The sequence below is a fragment of the Meleagris gallopavo genome, chromosome 14 (genome assembly GCF_905368555.1).
Source record: "Meleagris gallopavo chromosome 14, MGAL_WU_HG_1.1, whole genome shotgun sequence".
Classification (NCBI taxonomy): Eukaryota; Metazoa; Chordata; class Aves; order Galliformes; family Phasianidae; genus Meleagris; species Meleagris gallopavo.
This window is the reverse complement of record NC_139417.1, coordinates 16,340,898-16,365,740: the sequence shown is the minus strand read 5'-3', so window position 1 is coordinate 16,365,740 and position 24,843 is coordinate 16,340,898. Positions and strand designations below refer to the sequence as shown.

The 24,843-nt window shown below is 39.1% G+C and overlaps 1 protein-coding gene across 2 annotated transcripts in view; it reads left to right on the top strand.

Moving 5' to 3' along the window:
• Positions 1-24,843, top strand: part of SHQ1 (SHQ1, H/ACA ribonucleoprotein assembly factor) — a 38,295-nt gene that overhangs the window by 2,321 nt on the left and 11,131 nt on the right. The window contains exons 4-11 of one of the 2 annotated variants that reach the window (XM_085235816.1): positions 222-344; positions 1,592-1,743; positions 2,657-2,769; positions 3,661-3,788; positions 11,408-11,562; positions 13,173-13,226; positions 15,044-15,167; positions 17,186-17,306. In XM_085235816.1, the coding sequence (XP_085091942.1) occupies positions 222-344; positions 1,592-1,743; positions 2,657-2,769; positions 3,661-3,788; positions 11,408-11,562; positions 13,173-13,226; positions 15,044-15,167; positions 17,186-17,306 (970 nt within the window). The remainder of the gene's footprint in view (positions 1-221; positions 345-1,591; positions 1,744-2,656; positions 2,770-3,660; positions 3,789-11,407; positions 11,563-13,172; positions 13,227-15,043; positions 15,168-17,185; positions 17,307-24,843) is intronic. The other variant, XM_085235817.1, reaches the window with a different exon arrangement.

Here is a 24,843-nt window from a genome sequence, read left to right as displayed (position 1 = left end):
CCACAGTTTGTTAAATAATCTCTTTCATGCTGTAATATCTTTGATTTTTGTGAAATTTGTTATGGAAGTTTAAAAACGTGTGGAGATTGGTGCATAATAAATTACTACTTGCATGTATCCCAATTTTCATAAGCCTATTTCAGTAGAGGGGAAAATGAGCATTTTTGTTTGTCTTGATTATTTTAATGTGATAACTGTGTTCTGCCTTTACTTTGTATAAGGGACTTTTACAATTCAGTTACCTAAGGAGAGTCCTGGGCAGTATTTTGAAGGACTGGACATGCTGACATCTCTTTTAGCACCAAAGAAATCAAGGACAGCAAAACCTTTAGTGGAGGAGATAGGTATGAGAAGAACTTGTTTATGTTATCAATATAGGTACAAAATGAAATAGTTATGGAAATAGATCTCCCTAGTAATTAATGAAAAGTGTACTTCTGATATTGTCTAGACCAAGATAGAAGCAGAGTTTGAATGAATCTGGAATTGTTGTGGATTATTGAAAGGAATGTCTTGTAAGAGTTAATACGTGTTCTATCTGTAGGCAGTTATGATAACATTTTTTCAAAATGTATTTAAGTTATGCTAATCCTCTGCAGATCTTGGCACCCCTCTAGTGGCTGTATGATAAACACACGTGAATCTTCTGCAAGATAGCACAACTGGTCTCTTGGCTCTAAGGGCAGAAGCTAATTAAAACCACACATTCTAGAGGATGACTTGCTTAACATAAGTATTTTTCAGAAAATGTGACTATGTTTAATTTAATTTAACTATGGATATCTGTCTTAAATTATGGATAACTTACTTATGTTCCTCTTGTGGTTCTCTTAAAATAAAATCCAAATCTTGTTGAAATCACTGGAACAATGGTTCCAGACACTCAGCACGTATACGCAAAGCTTTAGTTTTCCTGGTCTCTATTCTTGAAAATCTTTTAATTCTAGAGCAGGACCTGTGGCTCACTGATGTGTGCATCTTTTCTCTTAAATCCTTGAGTAACCTGTGATATTTTTTTTTCTGTAGTTCACTAAACTCTTTTGTTATAGTGGCAGTCTAATCCAATGTGAACATGCAGGCATGTGCCACCCTTCAGGGTTAGGATGGAATTGGAAAATGAGGCTTGTGTGTTAAAGCAGGTGATATTTTGCATGTTACGGGTGGTAAGAATTAAATTTTTGACAAGGCTGCCCTTTGCAGAGGGAGGCAGTAAAGGTCCAACAATTCTGAATGTCTATAGTTGGAAATTCGAGTGTTGCACCAATGGAGGAAACATTTGGCTTCTTGCATTCTCACCTTTTTGAATAAAGTTCTGCTGTAGCTGATTTGCCTTCAGACTACCTGGTTCACTGCATCGGGAAATTCTCAGGATATTCTCACTTGACTAGATAAAATGGGATTTGAAGTTGTGTAGTTCATGTGTTTACTTCTTTTCCCTTTCTGTTTTCTTTAAGTTAGAGTTAGCCAAGTGTTGCAAAAGCTTTCTTAAAAGATGAAATAAAAAATGCTTATTTTGCTATCAGTGTTTGCCTTTCTTTAAAAATGTGTTCCTTGCATAAGTTTTCTTTCTCTGATCGTGCACTGTACCCAGGTGTCCCTGCTGATTTGGAGGAGGAGGAAGAGGAAGAGTTTGACTGGGAAGTAGAGCAGACCCTTTATAAAGAAGGTGCAGAAAGCCCTCTATCACTGCAGTGCTACTATGGATTTGGGAATCTGCGGTCAGGGGTGTTCCAGCGGCTGCAGGTAGATGCATTCTTCTTCCTCCTGTCATAAAAGTTCCAAGTACCTTCCTCTTTGGGTGGGCTTCCTGGTCCATTCTGTAGCCAGGAGGAGATTGCTAGGTAACAATTCTTCTCCATTGCCCAGTTATCAGTATATTTCTTTTGTGGATTAGTTGGTAGAACAGGATCTTTAAAACGTCTTTACTTTGCTCCTGTATGTTCAGTGTTATTTTGTTTTTAAACAGACAAAAGCTAATCTACAACCAGTAACATGCTAGGTAGGATAATCTTCATAGCATGCAGAGCTTTTATTGAAGTAGTGGATTATTTCTTTAATTTTCTACTTAAATTCTTTCACCAAGTGATTTAAGTAGCAGCCATTTAAAACAAATCGTATAACTTTGTAAATCATTACTGCATGAACTGTAATCATTTAAGGTCTCAGGGCAGAATGATTGCTGTGTGGAGAAAGTATTTGTATTCTGTTAGGATATATACACTGGCTTACTACTTCAGAAATTTCACAGTAATCAATTTCTCATCAGCATTAGTGTACCTCTGTACTGGTGTTCCAAAGGGCACTGCAATTGCCTGTTGATTAATGTATGGCCACTTCAGGGTGGAAAAATCATAAGAACAATATTTGATTTTTATCTCTTTGTGGTTGTATATTTTTGCTAAACAGTACAGTTTTCATAATAATGTGAAATAACCTGGCTGCCTTATGGTAAATAAACTGAATATAATTCATAACACTTGAAGGTGCCTTAATTTGTGATAATTGCAGCTGCTTGAAGTCTTGATGTTTTAGTTGTACAATAGAGACTGAATTTGAAAGATATGACAGGAAATTCAACATCCTTCCTAAACTTTTACTAAAGGAATCTTGTGTATTTTTATCTGTGGCTTTATCACCTCCCTTTTGTTGCACTAAGGATGAACTTGGTGATGTTATAGATGTTAAGGATCCTGACCAAACTCCAACAGATGAACGCAAGATGAAGCGCCTGGAAGCTGAAGCTGCCAAGTTTGATCCTGATCATTACCTGTGAGTACTGATTTATTTCACCTGGTAAAAGTACTTCAGTTGAAATGTATTTGCTTCCTCTATGGATGCTTGGGTTTAAAATCACTTTTGGAAATAATAACTTCACTATTCATCTGCCTTTGTTTCCTTAGAATGTGGGATAGTCAAAGTGTGACTGACACAAGGCATTTTTTCTTGTTTTGAGGTTACTCTATTGCTTAATTAAGCTTGGAAGTCAGTTGGTACTCGAGCAGGTCTGCTGTGGACTGTGACTTTAAGGAGCATCTACACAAGCTAATATGTATATATTTGAGACACCTGAGGAAGGCATTAAAAAAATCAGTGTGAGGATAAAGTAAACTGCAGTCTGCGTTCAGTAGTTTTGGGCAACTTTGGTATGATTGAGAAAGTATTAAGAAATGTATTTTTCTCTATTCTCAGTATTTATACTATTGTTTGACTTGTAAGGCTTAGAACTTAAATCCTTTAATATAAATCCTTTCAGACTTAGTATATTGAGATTCTACTACTATTGCTTTGTGCTGGGATGTGCCTCTTCCATGATTCGCATATAACACTTTTCCACCTTGCAAAGGCATGTGTTTGTTTACTTAAGTCAGTCCTTATCTCTGCTTTCTTTGCTCTTTAGCCACACACCATTTCTCTCCAAAGTATACTTGCTTTGAAAATCAGCAAACTTACCAATAAAGTCAAGTTTGCTGCTGGTGTGGCACTCTGAGAAGTCTTCTCTTTGGAGTAATATCTCTTAAGGTTAAAGAACAGATGATGATCAGGTTTGTTCTTATTTTTTAGAGTTGTATTTGTAAGTTTTGGAAAGCACCCTGGAGCAAAGTTAAGTATATACTGTGTGCATTGATACATACCCATGTGGAATTACCTTTTCTTTCCCAGAGCTGACTTTTTTGAAGATGAAGCTATTCAGCACATTTTGAAGTACAAACCGTGGTGGGTTGATGCTCATGAAAAAATGATGGCGTTGCAGGGAGAAAGTAGTCAGAGCTGTGACAGTCATATGTCTGGTGAGAACATCATATATTTATCTGTTACTGAATGATAATTGCTGTGCAGCCTTGTTATGTTCTAGGTTATCATTCTTCAAGAAAAATGTATGATTTCACTCTACAATCTTGAATCTAGAAAAGTATCCTGTTACTATCTTTCTGCTTTTTGAGTGACATTTATATACTGAAGTATTTAGTTTATGTGGTATAGTGTGATCTCTTTGGTGTCCGTAATAAGTTTTGGAGTGAGCTGTTGTTCAAGGCCATTTCAGAGTTTCATGTATCTATAAAGAAAATGCCTTTTAAGAGTATGCTGTGAGCCTCAAAATTTCAGAGGAGCTGCCAGGGTCAGCAAGTCGTGGCATCTGAATGCAAATCAGATTCGTCTTCCTGTTCACAAGTGAGTCAACAAATGTTCCTGGTTCTTGTCCCACTCTCCCCTTTTTTTTTTTTTAATCCAGATGTTAAGTGGTTGTTCCTTTCCTAGTTGCATTTTCAAAAGAATAGTAGTTTGAACTGGTATTTGTGCCTGCTTATAAATATGGTGTAGACACTTAACAGTGAGTTTGAGAATCAGCTGTGGATGATTGAACTGTTATCAGCCTTTATCTCTATTTAATGAGGGTCTGTAGAATACTTTGTTTCATTTACAGATCAAAGATGTTCATGGTTCTTATATTGTACTGCTGTTTTTATGGTTCCTAGTGTTTTGTCAAGGGAAAAATGGGTTGGTTTCAGGCTTAGCAGATGACCTTGTAGCAGTACTGCTAACAGATCACAGATTACCTTTCTGAACACAGTGATTGCAGAGAGTATTCAGAGTTATTATGCACGTTCTTTTATTCTCCTTTGCTCATTTCCTGTACAGTATGGAAAGACTGTTTCTGAAGCTGATAATGATAATCTGGTTAGCAGAGGTGCTGTAACAAATATGATATTAGTCCACTAATAATACCTGAACTTTCACATTCCATAGGAGTATAACAATGGAATTTAAGTTCCCTGTATTCTACTGTGAATGTAATCTGATTTTCATTTGATCTCTCTTCAGTCTTTGAATCCAGAAATTAATTATATCCATCATAAGCATGTAGTTTAGAAAGCTTTGGACAAAGGTACTAGAGGCTTGAAAACAGAATAGTGAGGACTTCTTTTGTTTTATGCATTCACTCCTTTAGTAAATGAAATATTCATAACGTTTGCCTGTGTCAAGAGATGTAAGAAAAATGAAGAGCTGTTGGATGGTTTTATTGGTAAAGACTATTTCTTTTATTCCAAATTAAAGTTCTGAAGAAAAACATGTGCGTAGATCTTTGGACTTCTGAGGCAGCAGCAACAATAGAGAAAGTGCACAAAAACCTGGCAAGCCTACTGATGAAGGTTAGATGGAAACTGGGGCTATGCAGAGGGTCACTTTTTCTCTAAATGATTTATTAAAACCAACTTTTTTCTGTGGTAAAGCTGACTAAAAAACTTAGTGTGACCTTCATGTTGCAGAGGTTTATGTGGTTTCAGAGATCTTGAGTAAATTTAACAGGAGTGACCATCTGACTTTGGGTTGCATAATGACAACCTCCATTGTCCCCAACTTAGACATCAGTTTTGATAACATTGTTTGAATGGTAGCAGCAGACAGTGATGGGAAGCAGCTAAATAAGGGCCTGAAACCACTGGAGGTTCTTAAACCTGAATGAGTTGTGGTGAGAGAAATCACCATGAGAGGGAGTACAGGTTCCACTTGAAGTGCCCTTATGTGGAAATAAAGGCAAGAGGGGGCCCAGTCTGCCTGATCTGGGATCTATGAAGAATTGAATGGGTTCCAGGTGTTGTATTGTTTTTTATGCTTTATCCAGTCAAAGGGGTTATATAATCCCCACACCTAAGGCAGATTATCCAAGTTACAGATCCAGGAATTCTTTCAAACTAAGTACAATTTGATTATGTACCTGCATTAATATGTCTTCCAGTATGCATGCTTAGGAAGTGAGAGTGACTGAAAGAGGGCTAGCACGTATAGGACTGTGCTAAGTGAGAGGCCTTTGTAAGCACTGGAGCAATCTTGCATTATATCCCTTAGAACTGGGGAGAAATCTGAGTGTATTAAGCTAAGGTTTGTTACGTGCCTGAAAGGATAAGGAGGCTGTTGTGGTGGTAGTGTGTGCTTGGAGTAAGAAGCCTTTGAACACTAGAGCTCAGCTATAAAGTGCAAAACAGGAACTGCACGCTGCAGTGTGTTGTAAGATGTGTTATTGAGTGACGTGTAGTGATTCTTTGAGCCTGTTTAATTATTCACCTGCTAAGTGTCAGGTCAAACTTATTTTTGTAATAAACAGGACTACTGCATCTGATTATGTTTATATCTGTCTTAAGGATGTGGAGGAGGAAATAACAAAGCCTTCATGCGGTAAGGAGTGCCTAGGTTTAGTCTTTGTGAGTTCTAAACTCGTGTCTGATCTGATTTCCGTCATCTTTCTTGATGAGGTGAGGTACTTCCAAACATTCAGCTTGTAAACAGACTGCAGATTTTGTGCAGGTTAAAACTGTTTACAACTCATGATAGGTGTAGTACCACAAACAGCTTGCAGAAGCATCCCTCTCTTCTGTGGGAGGAGTACCTGTAGGGTACTGGCTGTAGAATTTGATGCTTGGTGGTTTTCTGTCATCCCCTGTATTTTTTGTTCCCTAGATGTGTTAGCTGCCAGGCTGCTGTTGGTGCTGCCTTTGCAGTTTCTCCACAGCTTTAGAGGTCTCAAGTATCTGCCTCCTTCAAGTTCTGTGAAAATGGCCCCACATACAACAGAACAAGTACCTTCATTAAATCTTCCCTACCATCTTCTAGATACTGCAGAATTCATAAAGGAAGGAGATGTCATCAATGTGTCAGCACTGCAGGAAGTTTATGACCTTCCATACCTGATCAGAAAGTGAACCGTTGGAGCACAAGAGACAAATCAATAGAAAATCTGCTTCATTTGTTCTGTTACTCGTAGGTTTAAGTTTACAATGATTTTTTTTTTAAGGCAGCATCCAACACTGGGAGAAACGCTTGTCCTAAACAAAGCCCTTTGGCATCTTTCTAGTCAGAACAGTGAAGCCTTTCTCTTTTCATATCTTGGCAAGAGCTTGAAGAAGAAACACATTTGCTACTGATTAAAATCAAAAACTAACTGCATTCCTGATTTATTTGCCTTCTACTGGCTTATCTTCCCCTATATCTAGTGCTGCCAGTTTCTGACCAGCAGAAAAGTACTCATGTAAAATCTTAGTACTGTGGCACAGCATTTTAGTTAAGAAAAGTTGCCAAGCTCTAAATCTTAAGTTTCCTTTGAGCAAGTTATGGAATGTAAAACTTAGCTTGACAGGCCCCAGGAGCTAAGGCTGTGCTTCTGCTGGACGGCTGGACAAGCTGATTTTCAAATGTCCTTTCTGACCTAAAGCTTCTGTGGTTCTAGGAGGCTGAGCACTCAGTTGGCTCCTTCTAGGGAGCATGTTTCATCCGAGTATCCCTAACACTTAGGGCAGTGAGTTTCACAGCAGTCTTCAGATGCATGTGTTACATTGGACTGATAGCTGAATACCCCAAACCTTATCTAGAATTTAGGTGATGTGATCATCTTTATAAAATTTCACCCTTCTGTAACAAAACACCCTGTAAGTGTCAGACCTGCTTGCCTTGTTTAGAGATTAGATCATACTTCACTGAAGTTCTGTCAGCTTGTACAAAATAAGAAAATGAAGTACATAGTGAGCATAGTGAGTAGGGGTGATCTTGGTAGTATTGTCTAATGGCAAGTTCACGATATTAATTTGTATGATTCCTTTATACATCTATGGATGAACATGCGGTTATGCTGTTGTAGGAAGATGTGTGGTTTAGGCACCAACAAATGTACAAATTATTTTAAAATCAAACTTAAGAAAATCTGCAGACTTAGGATTTCAGATGCTGCTTTTCAGATTATTGCTTTAATTGTTGTGGAGGTGGTGTTAGATAAAGCACTGGTAACTCCAGTGCACAAAATACAGGCTTACTATAGCAGTGTAGTAATTATGATTTTACTTGTTTTGATAATCTTCTGCTATGCACTTTTATTTTTGAAATAGGAAAACAAAGTAGGTGGTGATTTTGACATGTTAATAATTATTTCCAGGCCTGGATAATTTATTTCTCAAAATCTTTGAGGAGTGGATAGATCTTTGTTTGTAAACTTGAATTATTTTCCCCAGAGATTTATTTTATTAAGAACACCTGGTGGTTTGCAGTAACAAACATCTTGTCACGTTTACCAACTGCCTTTGGGAGTTGTCTGATTTTACGTCTTTGCTCTTGTCTAGTAGACTTGTTTTCCAGTTGTATACATTACAATGCTTCAGAGTTTGTGTTCAAAGGAGAAAAAGCTCTTTCTTGATAGGAATTTCATGAAATTCACTGAACTGAGTTTTTGTTTTCTACTTAAGTGTGGTTCACATGTATGTATACCTCTGGAATATAGATTTTAGGAAATCTAAGATTTTGTAGTGGAATGCAAGTTATGGCCTGAAGCAGTGATTGAGCACCTGGTGGGAAGGCAGGGCTAACCTAGGGGAGCTCAGGTGCATGCAGTGTACTGAGTGATGGAAGGGGTGAAGCCAGGATCCACCCCTTCCCAGACCTCATTTAAGGGTTGGCAGTGGATGCAAGGGGGTTTTGCTGGGGGTCCCTGTGTGCCTGAGGCCTTCCGAAGGTAAGCAGATGCTTTCCTTTATTTCTGTGCCTGTGGCTGTTGCATGTTAGCAAATCCTCAACTTGCTGCAGCCTTGGACCTTGCTGCTCTGCTGTCACTGCTGTGCTTTCCATTGTGTTACAGATCTGGTAGTAAAATGTTTAAACATGTCTTTGCTCTCAGCATTGGGCTGTTTCTTAACTGATTGTTATCACATGGGTTGATTCTGATAAGTGTCTGTGAGATGAACTTCCACTTGAAAGGCACTGATTAATGGCAGTGCTATGTGGGTTCCCAGTGGCTTATCCAATTCTGAACATAATGGTCTGATACGTGCAGAAGAACCGTAGTTGCATTCCTGGTACGTGTACATCTTGACTGTTAACTGTGGTGAGCAGGTTGAGTTGAACCTAGAGCCATGAGAGCCCTGGATAACTGCTCTGCATTCATCAGAAATCCTGTTGTCTGTGATAGATGCTCATGCTAAGAAGGAATCACTTGGTTTCTTTGGAAGAAACTGCTCTACTGTTGTGAAGCTATGCAAAGTGCTGTGTGCAGCAAGCTATGCACAGGCAGGGCATTGCACAGCTTTCTCCATTACAAAAACACTACAGAAACCACTTAAGGTCTGGTTGTACACTGGATTGCGGGCAGCAAAGAGCCATTGAAGAGAGTCACTGAAAGTGATCTTAAGCTCTGTGGCTGTGATCTGGGGTAGCAGCCTTTGCTTACAGACTTCTGGCTAGTTTTTATTTAGGATTCCTTTTTCTTTAGCTTTGGTTTTGCCTCATTTTGTGCTTCCCTTCAGGGTGAAAGCACCATTTGCATATGTTCTAATAATGAATGGTGTGTTTGTCCAAGAAGGGATTTTCCATGGAAAGCTTGCTGTGATGGAAGATACCTTTTTATTCCCAGTTGCACTTTTTTCTACCTATCAACCCTGATGCGATACCTCCTTACACCCCTCTGCAGCCACTTACAAAGTGGGTTTATGCAGTGCTCTGAATTTTTTTCAGATGCTCCAACATTGCACATACAGTTGTATGGAGAGCTTTGATACAGATAAGTCACTGAGCAGTCAGCACGCTTGAAGAACCTACCAAGAAATTCTCTGGTAGGATATAGATTTATGCTCTGTATTGGTGATTTAGGGGATGATACTGAACTGCGTTGCATTTCTGAAAAAACTCAGAATTACCATAGCTTTGCTAAATTGCCATTTTGTATTTGATTGTAGCAAATGGAAGAGATCTTTAGCTTTCTTTAGATGACATGAAAGTGGGAAGTTGTTTTTTTTTTTTGTGGGAGCCTGTAAATAAATGGAGGCTGGCTCAACTCCAGGGAAATGTTCAGCTTGTAAAGAAGTTTCTGCAGGAATTTAAATCAAGTATTTCATGGTTATGAAGCTGATAGAAACAATAAGAAAGTTCATAAAGGAGAAACGCTCAAAACTGTTTTTCCTAATTTGTAATTTGATGCTTTGAGATGAGGTGTGCACATATGTATGTGCCTTTGGCATCACAAAGATTTGTTTCAAAACAGTCATAAAATGAGGAGCCTCGTAGACAGCTCCTGGGATAAAGGCAACCTTGGATCCCTGAGAGCGTGGGTTGTGTGCAGTGGTTTGAGGACAAACATCTCTAAGCACATTTGTGTTCATCTCCCTATCCTAAGGATGATGAACAAGGGGTGGAAGAAGCAGCTTGGATGGCTGGTTCAGCTAGCTGGGTGCAGCAGGGGCAGGTTCTGGTGGTGCTGGTGCTTGCTCATACAAAAGAGTGGGACTTTGCAGTGCAACAGAGCATCTGCTGTCATCCTGTTGCATGGCTCTCTGTTACTTTGTGGCTGACCAAAATGTGCCTGCTTCATCTCTGAGGCTCAGGAAATCAGAGCTTACTGACTGTAATGCCTGTGCTCTGTGCTGCCCTGGATGGAGACCTCTTAGCTCAGGCTTCTGGCTGCTTTAATTTTCTGAATGGCTTCTTGATTTACTTCAGGCTTGTGTGGAGATGGCTTTTAGTCAGTTATCTACTTAATCTCTGCTGTTATTTTAAGGTAATTCTGTCATCCTCTCTGAAGTGCTTGGAGTACTCTTTAGCTTTACCATTCAGTATTCTCTCTCAGCTCTTCATGCCCATACCACAGCTCCCTAGAGAACTACTGTGATGCATTATCACTGCATGACAGCTGTGGTGGTGGTGTTTTCCTCCTTATGAAACACAGAGAAGGTACTGGGTGAGATGGTTCAGTGGTTTGGCTCAGTGCAGCTGTTTTGAACTGAAAAGGGTGTGCTGAACATAAACCAAATGCAATGGTTGCTGGCACTGTAAACCACGGCTCTTTGGAAGGAGCTGCTGTTTGTACTGACATCAGTAGGCATAGGATTTTGATCTTTTTTTGCTCCCCTTTAGATGTCAGAAAGATTTAAGCAAGCAGAGTAAATGAAGCTCCTAAATCTCTGCCTAAGTCTCAAGGCAAAATTAATGAGGTTTAGGAATACAAAGAACTGTATCTTTCCTCTTCATCCTTCTGTTTCTTTAGTTCTTAGTCTTCTAAAATAAAAACTGCATTTGTTCTTGTTCTCCTGTCTTTATCTCATACACTGTGGACTTAAGGAACTACTTTACTGAGGTCTCAGTTGTGTATTTGTCTCTGCAAGACACTTATGTGCCCATGGAAATCCTTGGTGCTTTCAGAGGGCTTCGTGGCTGCTGGTGTGTACACACAGTACTTGGCAGGCTGCAAATTCACTTTGAAAAGACTATTACAGAATTTAATAACGAAAGTAAGAATGATTTAGACTTTTTTGAGTGATAAATGACTTGTGATTAGTAATGCTGCTTCTTAAAGAGACTATCAAAGTAGTATGATCACCTTTTAAACTGAAAGTGTCAGCTTTAAACTCATAATCAATTATCCTTGTACTTTTTGTAGTGATCTTCTCGGAGGAAGAGAGAGAACAGCTGAGGAAGTTCACAAATAAGTCCTATCTTCTGGATAAAAGAAGTCGTCATCATGTGTATCTTGGTTTAATTGATATCCTTCTGGCATATTGCTATGAAATCTGTGTCAATGAAGGAGACAAAAATGTAAGTAATATAAAAAAATAGAGGAAATGTCAGTTTTGCTGACCTACTGCTGGACCCTGTGCTGTTGTTGGGGAAGCTTACCTTTTGAAGTGAACTTCCAACCACTGAAAATATGCAATTTAAAATGTAAAACATTATCTTCAGATTGTGATGCATTTAGGGGTAATTACAACTCTGAAATACTACTTCAGAGTAGAAATGGAGCAACATTTCACTTGTGGGAGGTAAGAGGAGAGAGATGGAGTTTTCCAACAGTTCTGTTTCTTCCTAATTCATAGTGTATTGATTTAAATATAAATTTCATGAAATAATTTTTATATTGATTTTTTTGAACCACTTCATAACAAATGTTTGTGCTGATACGATTATGGAAAAGCATAAGAAACCATTAAGTCTGTAGGATTGAGACTGGTGTGTAGTGTTTTATATAGGCAGTTGTTACATGTTTTTAACAAAACAGATTTTTTTTTTTAGACTGATCTAGTTTTGGTTTTAAGCTTGTGCACTGAGTATAGAAAATTGTTTTTCAAAGTATTCTGGAAAATACAGTGAGTAATTCAAGATCAATAAATCTATGCACATTTAAAAAACATATTAGTTTTTTTCCTGATATTCAAATGTTGGAGGGAAGTAGAAAGGCAAATTTGAATCTTCAGTATTCTGGTGTTTGCCTACCTCCTGCCCAGAGCAGCAGTCCTGTGCAGTCCTTGCAAACTTGTCTTTTTAAAGTGGGCTTGTTTCTCAGTTGCAGCACTGTTCCTAACATCTCCACTGCTATTAGCCAAGGAGATGTTTCCTCTAGACATTTCATTGTTCAGAACGATTCAATCCTGATCAGACTGAACTGTGAACCATGGGTTTTAGAATTGCAGGCAGAGTGTACAGACCTGCCTTTTAACAGAGGAGTCACAGAGCTCTGCATTGCCTGTTACTGTTGCATGATATTGCAAATAGTGAGGAACTCGTACCAATCTTGATCCTTCTTGCAATAGCTTTGTATGGTATATGTGGAAAACACATTGTCTTTCTTTGGCTTCTATTTAATGGGAGAACCAAGGCACTGAGGCCACACAAATCTTCACTAGAGCCAGGATTATAGATCTAGGCTTCCTGGCTCTTAGCTTTAATCATCCCACTAGACCACACTACCACAGAAATATTATGAATCTGTCACCCTTTAAGAATAATGACACTTTGTTTACTGCTGGCTTTAGGATCCTCTCTGAAAGCCAGAAGTCTTGAGCTGTTTTCACAAAGCAAGGCATTTTAGCTTGAGCTGTTTTGATGTATTGGACAGATTTAAGCTTCTGCACTTGCTAAAAAAGGACAGAATTCCACTAAAGTACTACACCAATCAAAGAATAGTTGTATTTTAAAGTCTTTGTGCATGAGCTAGATATTCCCAATATAGAAACCTTTTTCACTTAACATCTGCATTGCAATATAATTTAATAGCGTTCTGTGACCATTTCAATGCATGCAATATAATTACTCCTTTACATTCACAAAGGTTCTTAAATTGCTGCAGGAACTTTATCTTAAATAATTTGCCAGTGGTCTTTGAATATGGGATTAGATAATACTTGTGTTATGCTCTCTGCTTAAATCAGGTTGAATCATCTTGGAATGTCAGGAAACTGAGTGCAACATTGTGCTGGCTGGAGGTAAGTTAAAAAATGCATTTTGTGCTTTGTATTTGGTGTGTTTATTTTTGGCCATGTGTGCATCTTTCTACTCAAGGCAAGAAAATGAGCCTTGTAACTCCTTGATCAGAAGTTGTAGATATCTTCCCATTTAACTGGTTAAAGCAGTGCTGAGTGTTAAGATGGAGAAGGTGTAAGAAGTAGGGATTGTGATTTCTTTTGTCCTGTAAGGCCTGCTCTGTTGGCAGGCCTCAGTTAAGCAGTTTATTGACCGCTTCCGAGAGTTTTGCTGCTGCACTTCTCTTCAGCCTTCTTGGTTAATCGCTCTGCGCTTCTCGCTTGCTCCTTCTCTTGGCTGCAAGCGAGGTGGCTTCTGGCATCTCTGTTCCACTGTGTGGCTTCAGGTTGTGCTGGAGAGTGCAGCTGGGAAGCCCAGAAGCATCTGCAAACCCAGTGACAGGAAATGTTCTTACAGGGCATAACTTGGCCAGCAGACCATTACTTGTCACGTGGGCAGCAAGCTGTAAGGGCCTGTTCTTCCCTCATCCCTGATACTGCCAAGCCAAGTTCTCAGTTTGCAGAAGCAAATGTGAGATTTCTGCCAGGGTATTTGGGTTCAGTCCCACAGTCATTTCTAGGAGAGGGGGATGTTATATCTGATAATAAGAACGTGCTCTGCTGACTACTGATGTAACTGTTCAACTGTGTTGTAGCTAGGTATTCTGCAGTCACAGCAGAGTACACTTGAAGTACAGCCATTACCCTAACTCCTGAATTTCTTCAGTTCTGTGTCCTAGCATAGAGGATGAGTGCACGCAGAGATCTCCTTCAGTAATATAGCAGTTCTTGGCGCAGCCTGTGCCAACAGTATACTTCACACCCAGCAAATGCAGTCTCCTGGCACCAAGCTGTTAATATCTATATCTGTTCCACTAACCATGTAGAGGCGGGTGTTTGCATCAATCTGTAAACAAGATTGCCTCAGCTATGGGCTGTTGGGACTGACTGCCATACACATACACACCTTGGGCTCTAAATATTAAATAGTGAAATAGAAATGATTGAAACCCTTGTTGGCAATCCATTAAAATGAAAAGTGGGTTGAGGTACGTAGTCGTAGAATGCAAAGAAGTGCTCACTGACAGCAAAGCATTTAATTTTAATAAATTGTGAGCTCAAGATGCAGTAAGTATTTTTATTTGAACTCGTAAATGGAGTATTTTTTCTCTTCAAAATGAAAGCTGGAAAAGAAACTGCTTTCTTAGGAGTGTGTAATAACTCACTAATTTGTCTGGTCTGAGTAAATTAGGAGTCTTCCTCACTTGTAGAGGAGGGCAGTGAGCTGCTTTCCCTGGGCAGATATGTTTATCCTGTCTTAAATATCTGTAATTTTCGTGAGGCAGATTCTTGTATCATTTTTAGAGATCTTATATGTACACATGTATCTTGTTAATATCATGTGGTTTTAATTTTTCTATATTCTTAAAAGGCTTTTTATAGCTTCCCCTTATACATAGTAATGTAAGGCAGATGTAATTTATTGCTTTAATTTAAGAAATGGCAAAGGCTTAGGTTAGATGTTTAATGTTCCCTCAATTCTATTTTTAATACAAAACCACCAAAACGTATAGAACTTCTGTTATCTTGCCATGCAAACTAAATGTGCAGTATCTTATTCCTATTTTTAGTATGTTGATTTTCTAAGTACAGATTTCAGATGCATAATACCTAAAACTGTGCTTTTTGTTTATTCTACTATGACTTTTTATCTAAAGAAAAAGTAGTAGTTCTTTGAAAGATGCAGAGACTAATAGAGATTTTTCCACTGACACACACAGTGTTTCACTAGCATTCATGATGTCCTGGTATCTTTTGGGAGAAGAGTGGTATGCTATCCGCTGTACAGACACTTTGGATTGGTGACACGTGCCTTCAATGATGCAGTCATGATACTGCAGCTAGGTAGGTGTGTTTTCTTTAAAAAAAAAAAATCTTATGGGCCACTTTCACCAGAACTTGATGGCCACATTCCTGAATGTTTTCTGTTTTTGGCGCTTGGGAGATAATAAAATTGATGTACTTACCAGGAAAGAGGCTGTGAAGCCACTTGTGTACTGTGCAGTCGATGCAGTTGTCTGAGTTAGTTCCAGAGAGTTCACATAGAAGTGTTATGAATGTCGAGCATTTAGGGCCAGGCTGGATGGGACTTTAAGCAACCTGGTTTAGAGGGAGGTGTCCCTGCCTACAGCAGGGGGTTGGAACTAGATGGTCTTAAGGGTCCCTTCCAACCCAAACCATTCTATGATCTCAACCTTGGAAAAAGCTCTGATCAGAGCTACTATCTTAATTAGATGTAGTCCAACTTGTTTTGTGAAGCTTTAGGAGAAAGGTCTTCAGTGAAAAGTAGAGTGTCTGCGTTGAGCAGGCAGGAGCCGAGTTTGGCTAGAACTGCATCTCCTCCGCTGACAGACCTGTGAAGGCCGTTAATATGATCTAAAATCATGATTTAGGAAGGAAGGCTTGTTGAGACTTAGTGTCATAGTCACTAATTTACATTGTTACATGGCAGATGAGTAAATGTAGTGGATGTTGTAAATGATTCAGGCTGGCAGCTTGACAGCTAGAACCAAAAAGTTTAGCAAAATCTTAATTCCACATATAATTTCTTCTTAAAAGAGCATACTTCATTGTAGTCAAAATAGTTGAGTTTGACAAGCCTTGCTTGACAAGCACTGAAGGTGATAGAATCTCAAGTTCATCACTTAAATTGAGGTTTTTTCTTTTGCATTCTATCCTAACTTTACATCAACTGTTTCTGTTCCAGGCCAGTGTTACTATTTCAGTTCTGGTTGCTTTGTGCTCTGCAGGTCTTTTCTCTACCCTGCCATCTTGAGTGTCTTTTCACTTTCATTCTGTCAATATTTTTCAGCCTGGATTTACTGAACAACAAAAAAACAAATTTTGTGCTCAGACAGCAGGGGGAGTTCTGATCTCTTTTTATTTGTATATATTTTGTAAAATGTAATTTCATCCATGTTGAGGTTTCATAGCCTAGGAGGAGCCTGTCTCTTGGGAGGAGGTTATTAGATTCCATTTGCAGTAGTGGTTATTTTCATTTGAATGTTTTTCTTTTTCCCCTCATTAAACAGGGAACTTTTTTTTAGTGTTCCAGCACTTAACCCCTTAGCAACTTTCAAGCTAAGGTAGATGATTCCAGCTAATTGAGAGTTATATTACTCAGTTCTCTTCATAATGATTCATTGCCTATGGAGAAAAACTGACTGCAGAACAGCTTCTGTCTGTGGCATGAGATGATGTTCAAGCTTCTTATTTTTGAAATCATTTATCAGCTTTATGTTAAATGGCACTTGCTTGAGCCTGAAATGAATTTTTTTTCTGGAGGCTCAGTTGGCCAAATTACTCTTTCTCTAAAGAGTGGAAGTTCTGCTTGATTTAAAACCATGGTTGGACGGTAGCAATGGTGTCACTTACATTGGCTTGTGTGATTGCTCTGATCCTGGGTACTGCATCCTGCAGTGGGCTGTGTTTGCAACCTTTCTTATTTTAAGACTGATGTTTGCATAGACAAAGTTAAATGATATTTTGTTTTTTTCAGGAAGGGAATGATGGGGTGTAACTTTGTCAGTTACTTTACAGCTTAATCTGTATGGCTGTGCTAAAGTTTGGGGCAGCACAGTGCAGAGAGAAGAGGAAAGGGGAGGCTGTAGGAGGAGGCTGCTTCAGCTGTGGAGAAGTACTGGCATGGCTGTGCCTCCAGGCTGAAGTCTTGCAGAGATTCCTGCTGAAGTCAGGCTCTGTGTCCACATGGATGTGGATGCTGAGGGGCACAGTCATCTGACTGCTGTTCTGAGACTCTGGGTCCGCTTAATGTTATGTGGGTGTAGATAACAAAATTACTAATGCCTGAGAGGGGAGGAAGATAATTTTTTAAAAATCATCTAATGAAAATCTGTTTCTAGGAAGAGCTGCAGTTTTGAAATGTTTGCTGGACATTCACAGAATTTTTAGGGAGAGTGACCCTGCCTACATCCTTAATGATCTCTTCATTACAGACTACTGCATCTGGATTCAAAAAGTCAAGTAAGTTCTGAAGTTGTTATTGGTGAGGGAAAAGTTTTTAGCATGTTTTATCTATGGACAAGTATCAGTAAAACCAAAGGAAGTGGTGTCATATAAATGGAAATGTTTGGTCCTAACATGTAGTGATGTTGGTTATCCATGTATTCTTACAACATGGGAGAAAACATGAGTGCCTTTTTTATATAGTGGCATCTAGAGAGGAGTTGTATTTTTATTTAAGATGTGAATTTTCATTGATATTGATGGTTTGGGAAAGAAAAGCTTCTGGGAAAATTCGTGTTCAGTTTGAAGTTGTCTTGAAAAATAAATTCAGGAGAAAGTTATTTAGTGCATCTTAAATGAATTGCAGAACAGCAATATCACTGCTACATGTATCAGTGAATATAATGTCTCGGAAGTCAGCCATAAAAACCAATTTTTTTTAAATACAGCAGAAGAAAATGTATGCTAGATATAAGTGACTGATGCATTAACACATTTACTCCAGACAAATACATTATGTACCAGTTAAGCAGAACTGACAGCTTCTGGAATGAGGGCAATTAAGTTATCTTTTTGTCATAATGACATGGCACAATAGCTGTCTGTCATTAGGAGAACAAGAGAAAGAGGAACTGTAGAAATCGTTGCCTATTTTTAGGATCTGAATTGGGAAAGCATTTAAGCTTGTGCTTAAGTCATTCTTGTTCAGTTTATCAGTGAAGCAAACATAAGCTTGAAGTTAAGCATGTTCTAAGTGAACAGGGATGCCTTTTTTTTACACATGTTAAAGGGAAGTACTAAGTCGACTTTTTTGTTCAGAAAATGATTGGTCTGGTGAGAGCAAAGGTTTCATGCTTCCAGTTTCCTAAGGTGAGTAGCACACACTGTCCAGGGAAGGAAGCTTATTTCATCCCTCTGGTGATTGCCTCTAGAGGGAAGTTTTGGGAGTGGGAGATGGTGATATCTTTATGGTCTTTTAATGAAATTATTTGTGCCCATTCAGTCTGGATACTTTCTCTGTTTTGTTTCTTAGCTGTTCTTTACTTCATTAACCTTCTTAGTCTCCATCTTCTCCATTCATATCTTAGTCCCAGGTCACTCTTCAAAGATCTGTGAAGGGCTCTTTTCTTCCCTCTTTGCTTACAGTTGAAACGGATTGTGGGTTGTTCTTAAGGGAGAATCTGGGCACTTTACAAACAGCTGAAAGCAAGGTTTTTTTCTCACCTGTACTGGTGGAGAGAACTCTGAGAGACATAGGTTTAGGAACAAAGCTTGTCTCAGGCAAAAAATGTAAAGGGTATGTCAAATGACAGTAAGAGAATAGCCTTATTTAACAGTAAGTTTCCAGCAATGGAACACCACTGGTGGTTACTAGCTTTTAAATTTCAGTGTGGGAACAAAACCTTACAGCCAGCAGTCTGCCAATAGCTGATTACAAATTTGGTTTGAGATCATCGTTTGGCTGTGGCTTAATTAGATGAATAAGTGAATGTGTCACTGGACTGGCAGAAGATGATTTATTTTAAGCACAGTGTGTCTGGAATTGGAAACAATTAAGCTGCTGAGTAAAAACAAATGCAGGTGGCTGATAATCAATTGGATACAGTGAGTACAGTCTAATTCTTCAGGGACTTTCCCAGATAAGCTGATTTTATTCAGGTACCTGTTACTTAAGAAAAAGAAGATTCCTGAAAGTATTAGTCAAAGTAAGATATGGGCTAGTGAAGTTTCATCCTCTAGTTTGCAGTCTTAAACCTGGTTTTACTTACTTTTTAGGTTTTTAGGATCACAGAATTGTAGAATTGCAGGGGCTGGAAGCATCTCTCTGAGTTGCTTGTTAATATTTTATCTATTGTGCAAAATACACTGTAAAATTGTTTTAACTACTTGGGTTTGGAAAAAAAAGGGAGCATGTTGCTCAGCCAAATTAGAAGAAAGGGAAGAGTAAATATTAACCTGGGTAACAAAAGCTATACAAAGACATGGAGGCAGCTTGTAGAAAGTCTCAGCAGGTGGTGTCAACATTTATGTTGAAAAGCCAGATGCAACCAGATGGAAAATTGCATCTTTAACCCCTGAGGTCATAATGACATGTCATCACTTCATTTGATCGCCCTGCTAAGTGAGCTTATCGTCTGCCCTGCTGTCACTTCTGTTATTACTTTCATTTCCATAATAAAATTAAATTTAATTTGTCTGGTTTGCATGCCTCTTTCTTTCTGTAGGTCAGAGATTTTACAAACCGCTGTGATACACATAGTGGTAATCCCAAGGTGAATTTGGAACCAAATTTGTATTGCTAGTCTGAGCTTTTCTCCATCATTTGCACTTCACTCTGCTACCAAAAGCAGGAGACGAAGCAGAGATGAGCTTTGAGGAAACCAGTGATTGTCTCACGGCTCCATACAGGCTGCTGAGAGCAAGGGAGTCAAATGCAGGTTTATTGCAGAACTCTTTCCCTTCTGGAGGGGAGTTTTGCCTGTGACCCCTTGCATCCTTTGTAGATGTCAGAGCAGTTTGCCCACTGACTCATGCTGTGTTCCCTTACACGGCCTGATGTCTTCCTCTAGTGCTTTCTTTGTCCACTGCTCCATGCGTATGCCCTCTCACAGTGGCTGTGTGATAGCTGCTGGCTGTACCACAGCCAACTGCAGGGCTGAACAGCTTCCCTGGAGTTGCTGTTCAGGCAGGCAGTTAAGTGCATGTTCTTCTGTATCCCTTCAGAAGAAAACAATTCAGCCCATGCTAGTTTAAAATACCCTTCTTTAAATACATGCTCAGTGTTAGGCATGTACTGCTTCATTACTGGCAACTGTGTGTTTCCTGTACTCAACTGGAGGTGAAACTGCTGGGGCCCCTGGAAATTTTCTACTACATCTATTTGTGTACAGATTTGTAGTTAATGCATCCCCAGATTTAATGGGTATGAGGAATCAGAATTACAGAATGGCCTGGGTTGGAAGGGACCTCAAGGATCATGAATCTCCAACTCCCCTGCCACAGGCAGGGCCACCAGCTTCCCCAAGAAAGCAGAAGAATAAGGTGTTCAGTCTCACATAATTTGTATATGTTCTGTTAGCACTATTTTTCTTTAACTTGCTGTCTCATCTTATTGCAAAATATTAGAAAGTCAGTTTGCGCTGTGTATTGCTGTAGTTACATCTTGTATGACAAAGGAGATCTATTATGGTAAGAGATGAGCTGCTAAATTATTTCAGCATATCCCATGGAACTTAGCCTGCCACTTTATTTTTTTATATCTGTATAGAGGCAGCTTTAGGGTATACGTACTCTGTCACAACTTTATGTTGCAGAGTACATATACTTGCACCTGAAACAAGCTGAATCCTGCTAATTGGGTAAAGTGGGTACAAATGCCATTTCAAACATGGACAGTTTACTTTAGAGTTAAGAACTGTGATTCCTGGTTTGTGCAGCCTCTGTAGAAGCTGGTATGTTATTTGAATTAACTAAATAAAAGCTAACTCAAGTATTCCTAAGCATGTTAAGCCTGCTTCTTTTGATTTGCAGGTGATACCTACCCTAAAAGGTAGGCTAGCTTCATAGCTCTGTTCTCCTTTTCATCTCTGTTATAATGGAAACCCAGTCCTTGTTACAACATAATTACCTAGTCTGAAGCCAGCAGGGAGTTGCTGCTTTATGTGTAGGGTGTGAAGTTCTCTAAGTAAATGTAGGATTAATTACACTCACAGCATGTCGTCGAGATGATGAGATTGACTGTGATTGTTCAGCCCCCCTTTTCCTTTTCCCTGGGCTGTCTGCATTACTGTTTTAATCAATACAATGCAATGCGGGCCTGGAGTTTTAAGGTCTGGCATCGCAAAGGCATCAAGGAACACGGGTCTTCCAGGAAGAAATAAGATCAGTGATGTTAGGAGTTTTAGTGCCACCTGTCATCTCAGATTTTAAAACAGGAGTAAGGATCTCTATCTCCAGCATGTTAGTTTTAGTCCATTGCATTGGTAAAAGTTTGGTAGTGAGAAGATTCTTTGTATTTCTTGTGAGCACTTTGGCTCTACATGACTTTAAATTTAAAGACCTAAAGGTATTTAAGTACCTGAGGGGAAAAAAAACCACTCAAATCCTGGCTTTGGATCTGTAAGGCAGCCTGCTGACGCTTCTTCCAAAACCACACTGATAACAACAGATAACTTGCTGTTGTGCCCATCCAAACTCACTGTACCATTGAATGTTCAGGAGTCTTTCCTCAGTTGAAATATTTGTGCAGCTGTCTTATTAATTTACATTGTTCTCTATGGAGAATCTTATGTGCAGTATTTTCCTTGCAGCCTGTTGTCATACGGGCTCCCTCGTGCAGTGTTCTGTGCTTGAGTTAAGTGCGTGCAGATCATGTATAGCAGCCTTCCTGAAAAGAACTACTACAGGCTTTTACTGTATTTGGGAAAACATAACATGTAACGTATTTAAATTTGCATAGTAAAATATGATCTTTTAGGTAATATAATTAGAGTTTTGATATATATTGCATATTAAGACTGTTTGTTAGACTGATCACTCAATTGCTAAGTTAGGAAATCTGACCCAGTTATTATTTGTGAAGATCTAGAAAACTTTGGGAAGTTAAGTAGAAGCTATTTTGATTGTGGCATTTGTTTTCTGTAGTGGTCTGGGCCTTTGTGAAACTCAAAATATTTTAATAGAGAAAAAAAAAACAGCCTTTTCTGTCTTGCTTTTTTTTTTTTTTTTTGCTACCTTTAGGGTTGGTGTTCATTAAATCCTATTCATTCTTTGTGGTATTGCAGTGTTCTTAAGAGGAACTTAGCTGTGACATCCAGCTAAAGACTGTACTGCCTAATGAGGGGTGCATGGAGTAGATGTTGACTGTGAACATCTATTAGGAAAACACAAGGTTCTGAAAGGAGGATTCAGGAACAAAACTGCCCTAACAGATCTCTTAGTGACACACCAGCACGTTAGTTTATTACATTTTCTGTTTGTGGGGGGGGAAATCCTTGACAGAAGAAGGATTACTCAATGGTTTAAAGCATTCCCAAATCTTAGAGGAATATGCAAATGTTCAGCTGTTAACCTCTTGGATTCAGCAGCCAAGATTCAGAAGAACAAAGGCACAGCAATTGTATGTTCTGGATGAAAATCCTGCTGCTTGGTTCTGTGGGATTAAACTGAGCTGCACAGTGTTTAAAGTACTTCCTGCAGTTTTATCCTTACTTAAGATCTCAACTCTCAGTGATGTATTATGTGAATTAGTTTCATGCTCAGTGGTACTCTGTACTCTGCCTTGGCTGTAGCTCAGGTGTCACTTCACCCTGTTTGCTGCCCATGGTAAGTGAAGGCTGTGACCATTTCAGGTTTTTTAAGTTCCAGTTTTTGATGGCGATGCAGAGAAACTACTTTCATGTTGCTGCTTTGAAAGCAGCCTTGCCATCAATATCTGCTTTTAGTGTCTGTTCTGATGCAGCTAGTTATATTATTTATCAGACAACAGCCTTGTTGCCATCTGTGGTACAAGAGATAAAGCAAAAAATCTTGATACTGCTCGCGATCACGCCTTTCAGCTGAATGCAGTAAGAAAGCTGTTTTATCTGGTCATACAGGCATTGTTCTCAGTGTCCTGTGATGATTTGCAGTGGTAGCTCACAACTGCAAGCCTCAATTATTGTAATTCCTTCTTAGCAGGCTTTACGTGCTGGCATTACTGTTGCTGGCAGCGAGTTCAGCGTGCAGTGCTGCGTGTGCTTACTGCTCTGAGTAATTGGGCTGCATTAGGGTTGCTTTTCATTCACTTCTTTGGTGGCCTGTAGCAGTGTATTAACTGTCAGATGTCCCAACTGGTTTTCAAGCTTCTAGTGAGCATGGGAGTGGCTGCTTCAAATGGTCTCTTTGCAGTCTGTTTTGGTCTGTTGGGGTCTGTTTTCTGCATGTTTCTGTTTACATACTACCAAGTGTTGGAATTCCTGGTGTGTGTTGTAGGAAATACTGGAAAAAAAGGAGCTGGGAAGAGGTGGATTCTTTTATTATGAAATTAAGATCATCCACGTTTTCAGAGTTTTTGTCTGAGTACTGTCCAATATCCTTAGCTATCTGTAAGAAAGTGCTGTGCATCTTTTTATAGATAAAAATCAATGGTAACATTAGAAATGGTTCTTTTTTAACTAGAGAATGATGATTTGAACAGATGAGTTGCACAGACTGACCCAGATTGGCAACATATGCTCATTTGAACAACATGCGTTTTAATACAATCAAGTCTAAGATGGCACACTTACAGTAAAAGATTGTGGATCATAGTCGAGGGTTGGGGAACAGGAAATAGTTAAGGGCAGCAGCTCCAGGAAAACTATCTTGGGTCGTGCTTGAGAACTGCTGGAACCTGATTACGTGTGTCTCTCAGTAGGTAAGAGAGCAGTGAGTGCGGAAGAGGCAGAATAGCGTCATTTTGCAGAAGAAGGTGGCATCATTTGTGGGATAGCTCACAGTTTAATTCTAGTCTCTGCTTCTCAAACTGAGGTTGAGAATCAGAAAGAGCAATAGGAGCAAAGGCTCCTTGAATATATGTCTGATTGACTTGTGGTATGGCAAGAGCAAATAAACGTTGTAGTTAACTGATGAAGTTAGAAGTGGATGTGTCTGTAAGTATGATGGGCAGAGATCTCTGCCCATTTGTCTGTTATGTGACATAAAGTTAAAATCCAAAAACACCTCTGGTTGAACGTTGCACCTGAAAAGTTCAGACGAGCAGTATGTTCTTATGTGTTCCTGGTGAAGGGTAATTGAGTTGGCTCCTTTTCCATAGGTTGAGCTATTCTTCATGGTCTTGTTTGTTTCAATCAAGGTAGCATAGTTCAAAAGCATACCTTGTATTTCAAACGCTAACCGTGGGTCTCATACAGAAACAACATGAGGTTCTTTACAATTTATTTTTCTAAATTAGCTTTTTCTAGCCCTAAAAAGCAAGTGCTGTCATCTAGCACATAGAACCTAAGTAAGGGCTCACCCATTTATTGAAGAGAATGTTGGCTGTTGATGCTTGAATTTGGTAGAGAACCCACATTTATTTTCATGCCAAGTCATTTGCTTTTAATCCTCAGATCACGGTTCTTTGATTTAAAAATAGTAACTAAGAATTTGCAAGCACATTGTGCTTCTCATCTTTCACTGTTTTGATGCATGTTTTTAATATAGTTTCTTTTTGTTTACTGTCATCCTGTGCTGCTGTGCTTCTCATTAAATATTGCATCTTATTTAAGGCCTGAGCTGTCACTTCAGTTGTCTGTAGAGCAGTAGGTGTGTGCGAAGCACTTTGTAAATAACAATACCAAGTAATGTAATATATTACTGAAGAGGCTTAAAGCAAAACATTGTTTGCCCTGAAGGCTGAAAAGTGTGATAGACAGGTGGATATAATGCCAGAAATTCTCCTTTATATATGTTTTAGCAAGCCCTGTAAAACATGGATTTTTAACAAGGGATTTAATCTCTCCTCCCAGCTGCTAGCTGCAGTTCCCTTTGATGTTTTTCCTCTCCTTTCCTCTGTTTGTTTTTTTCATTTATT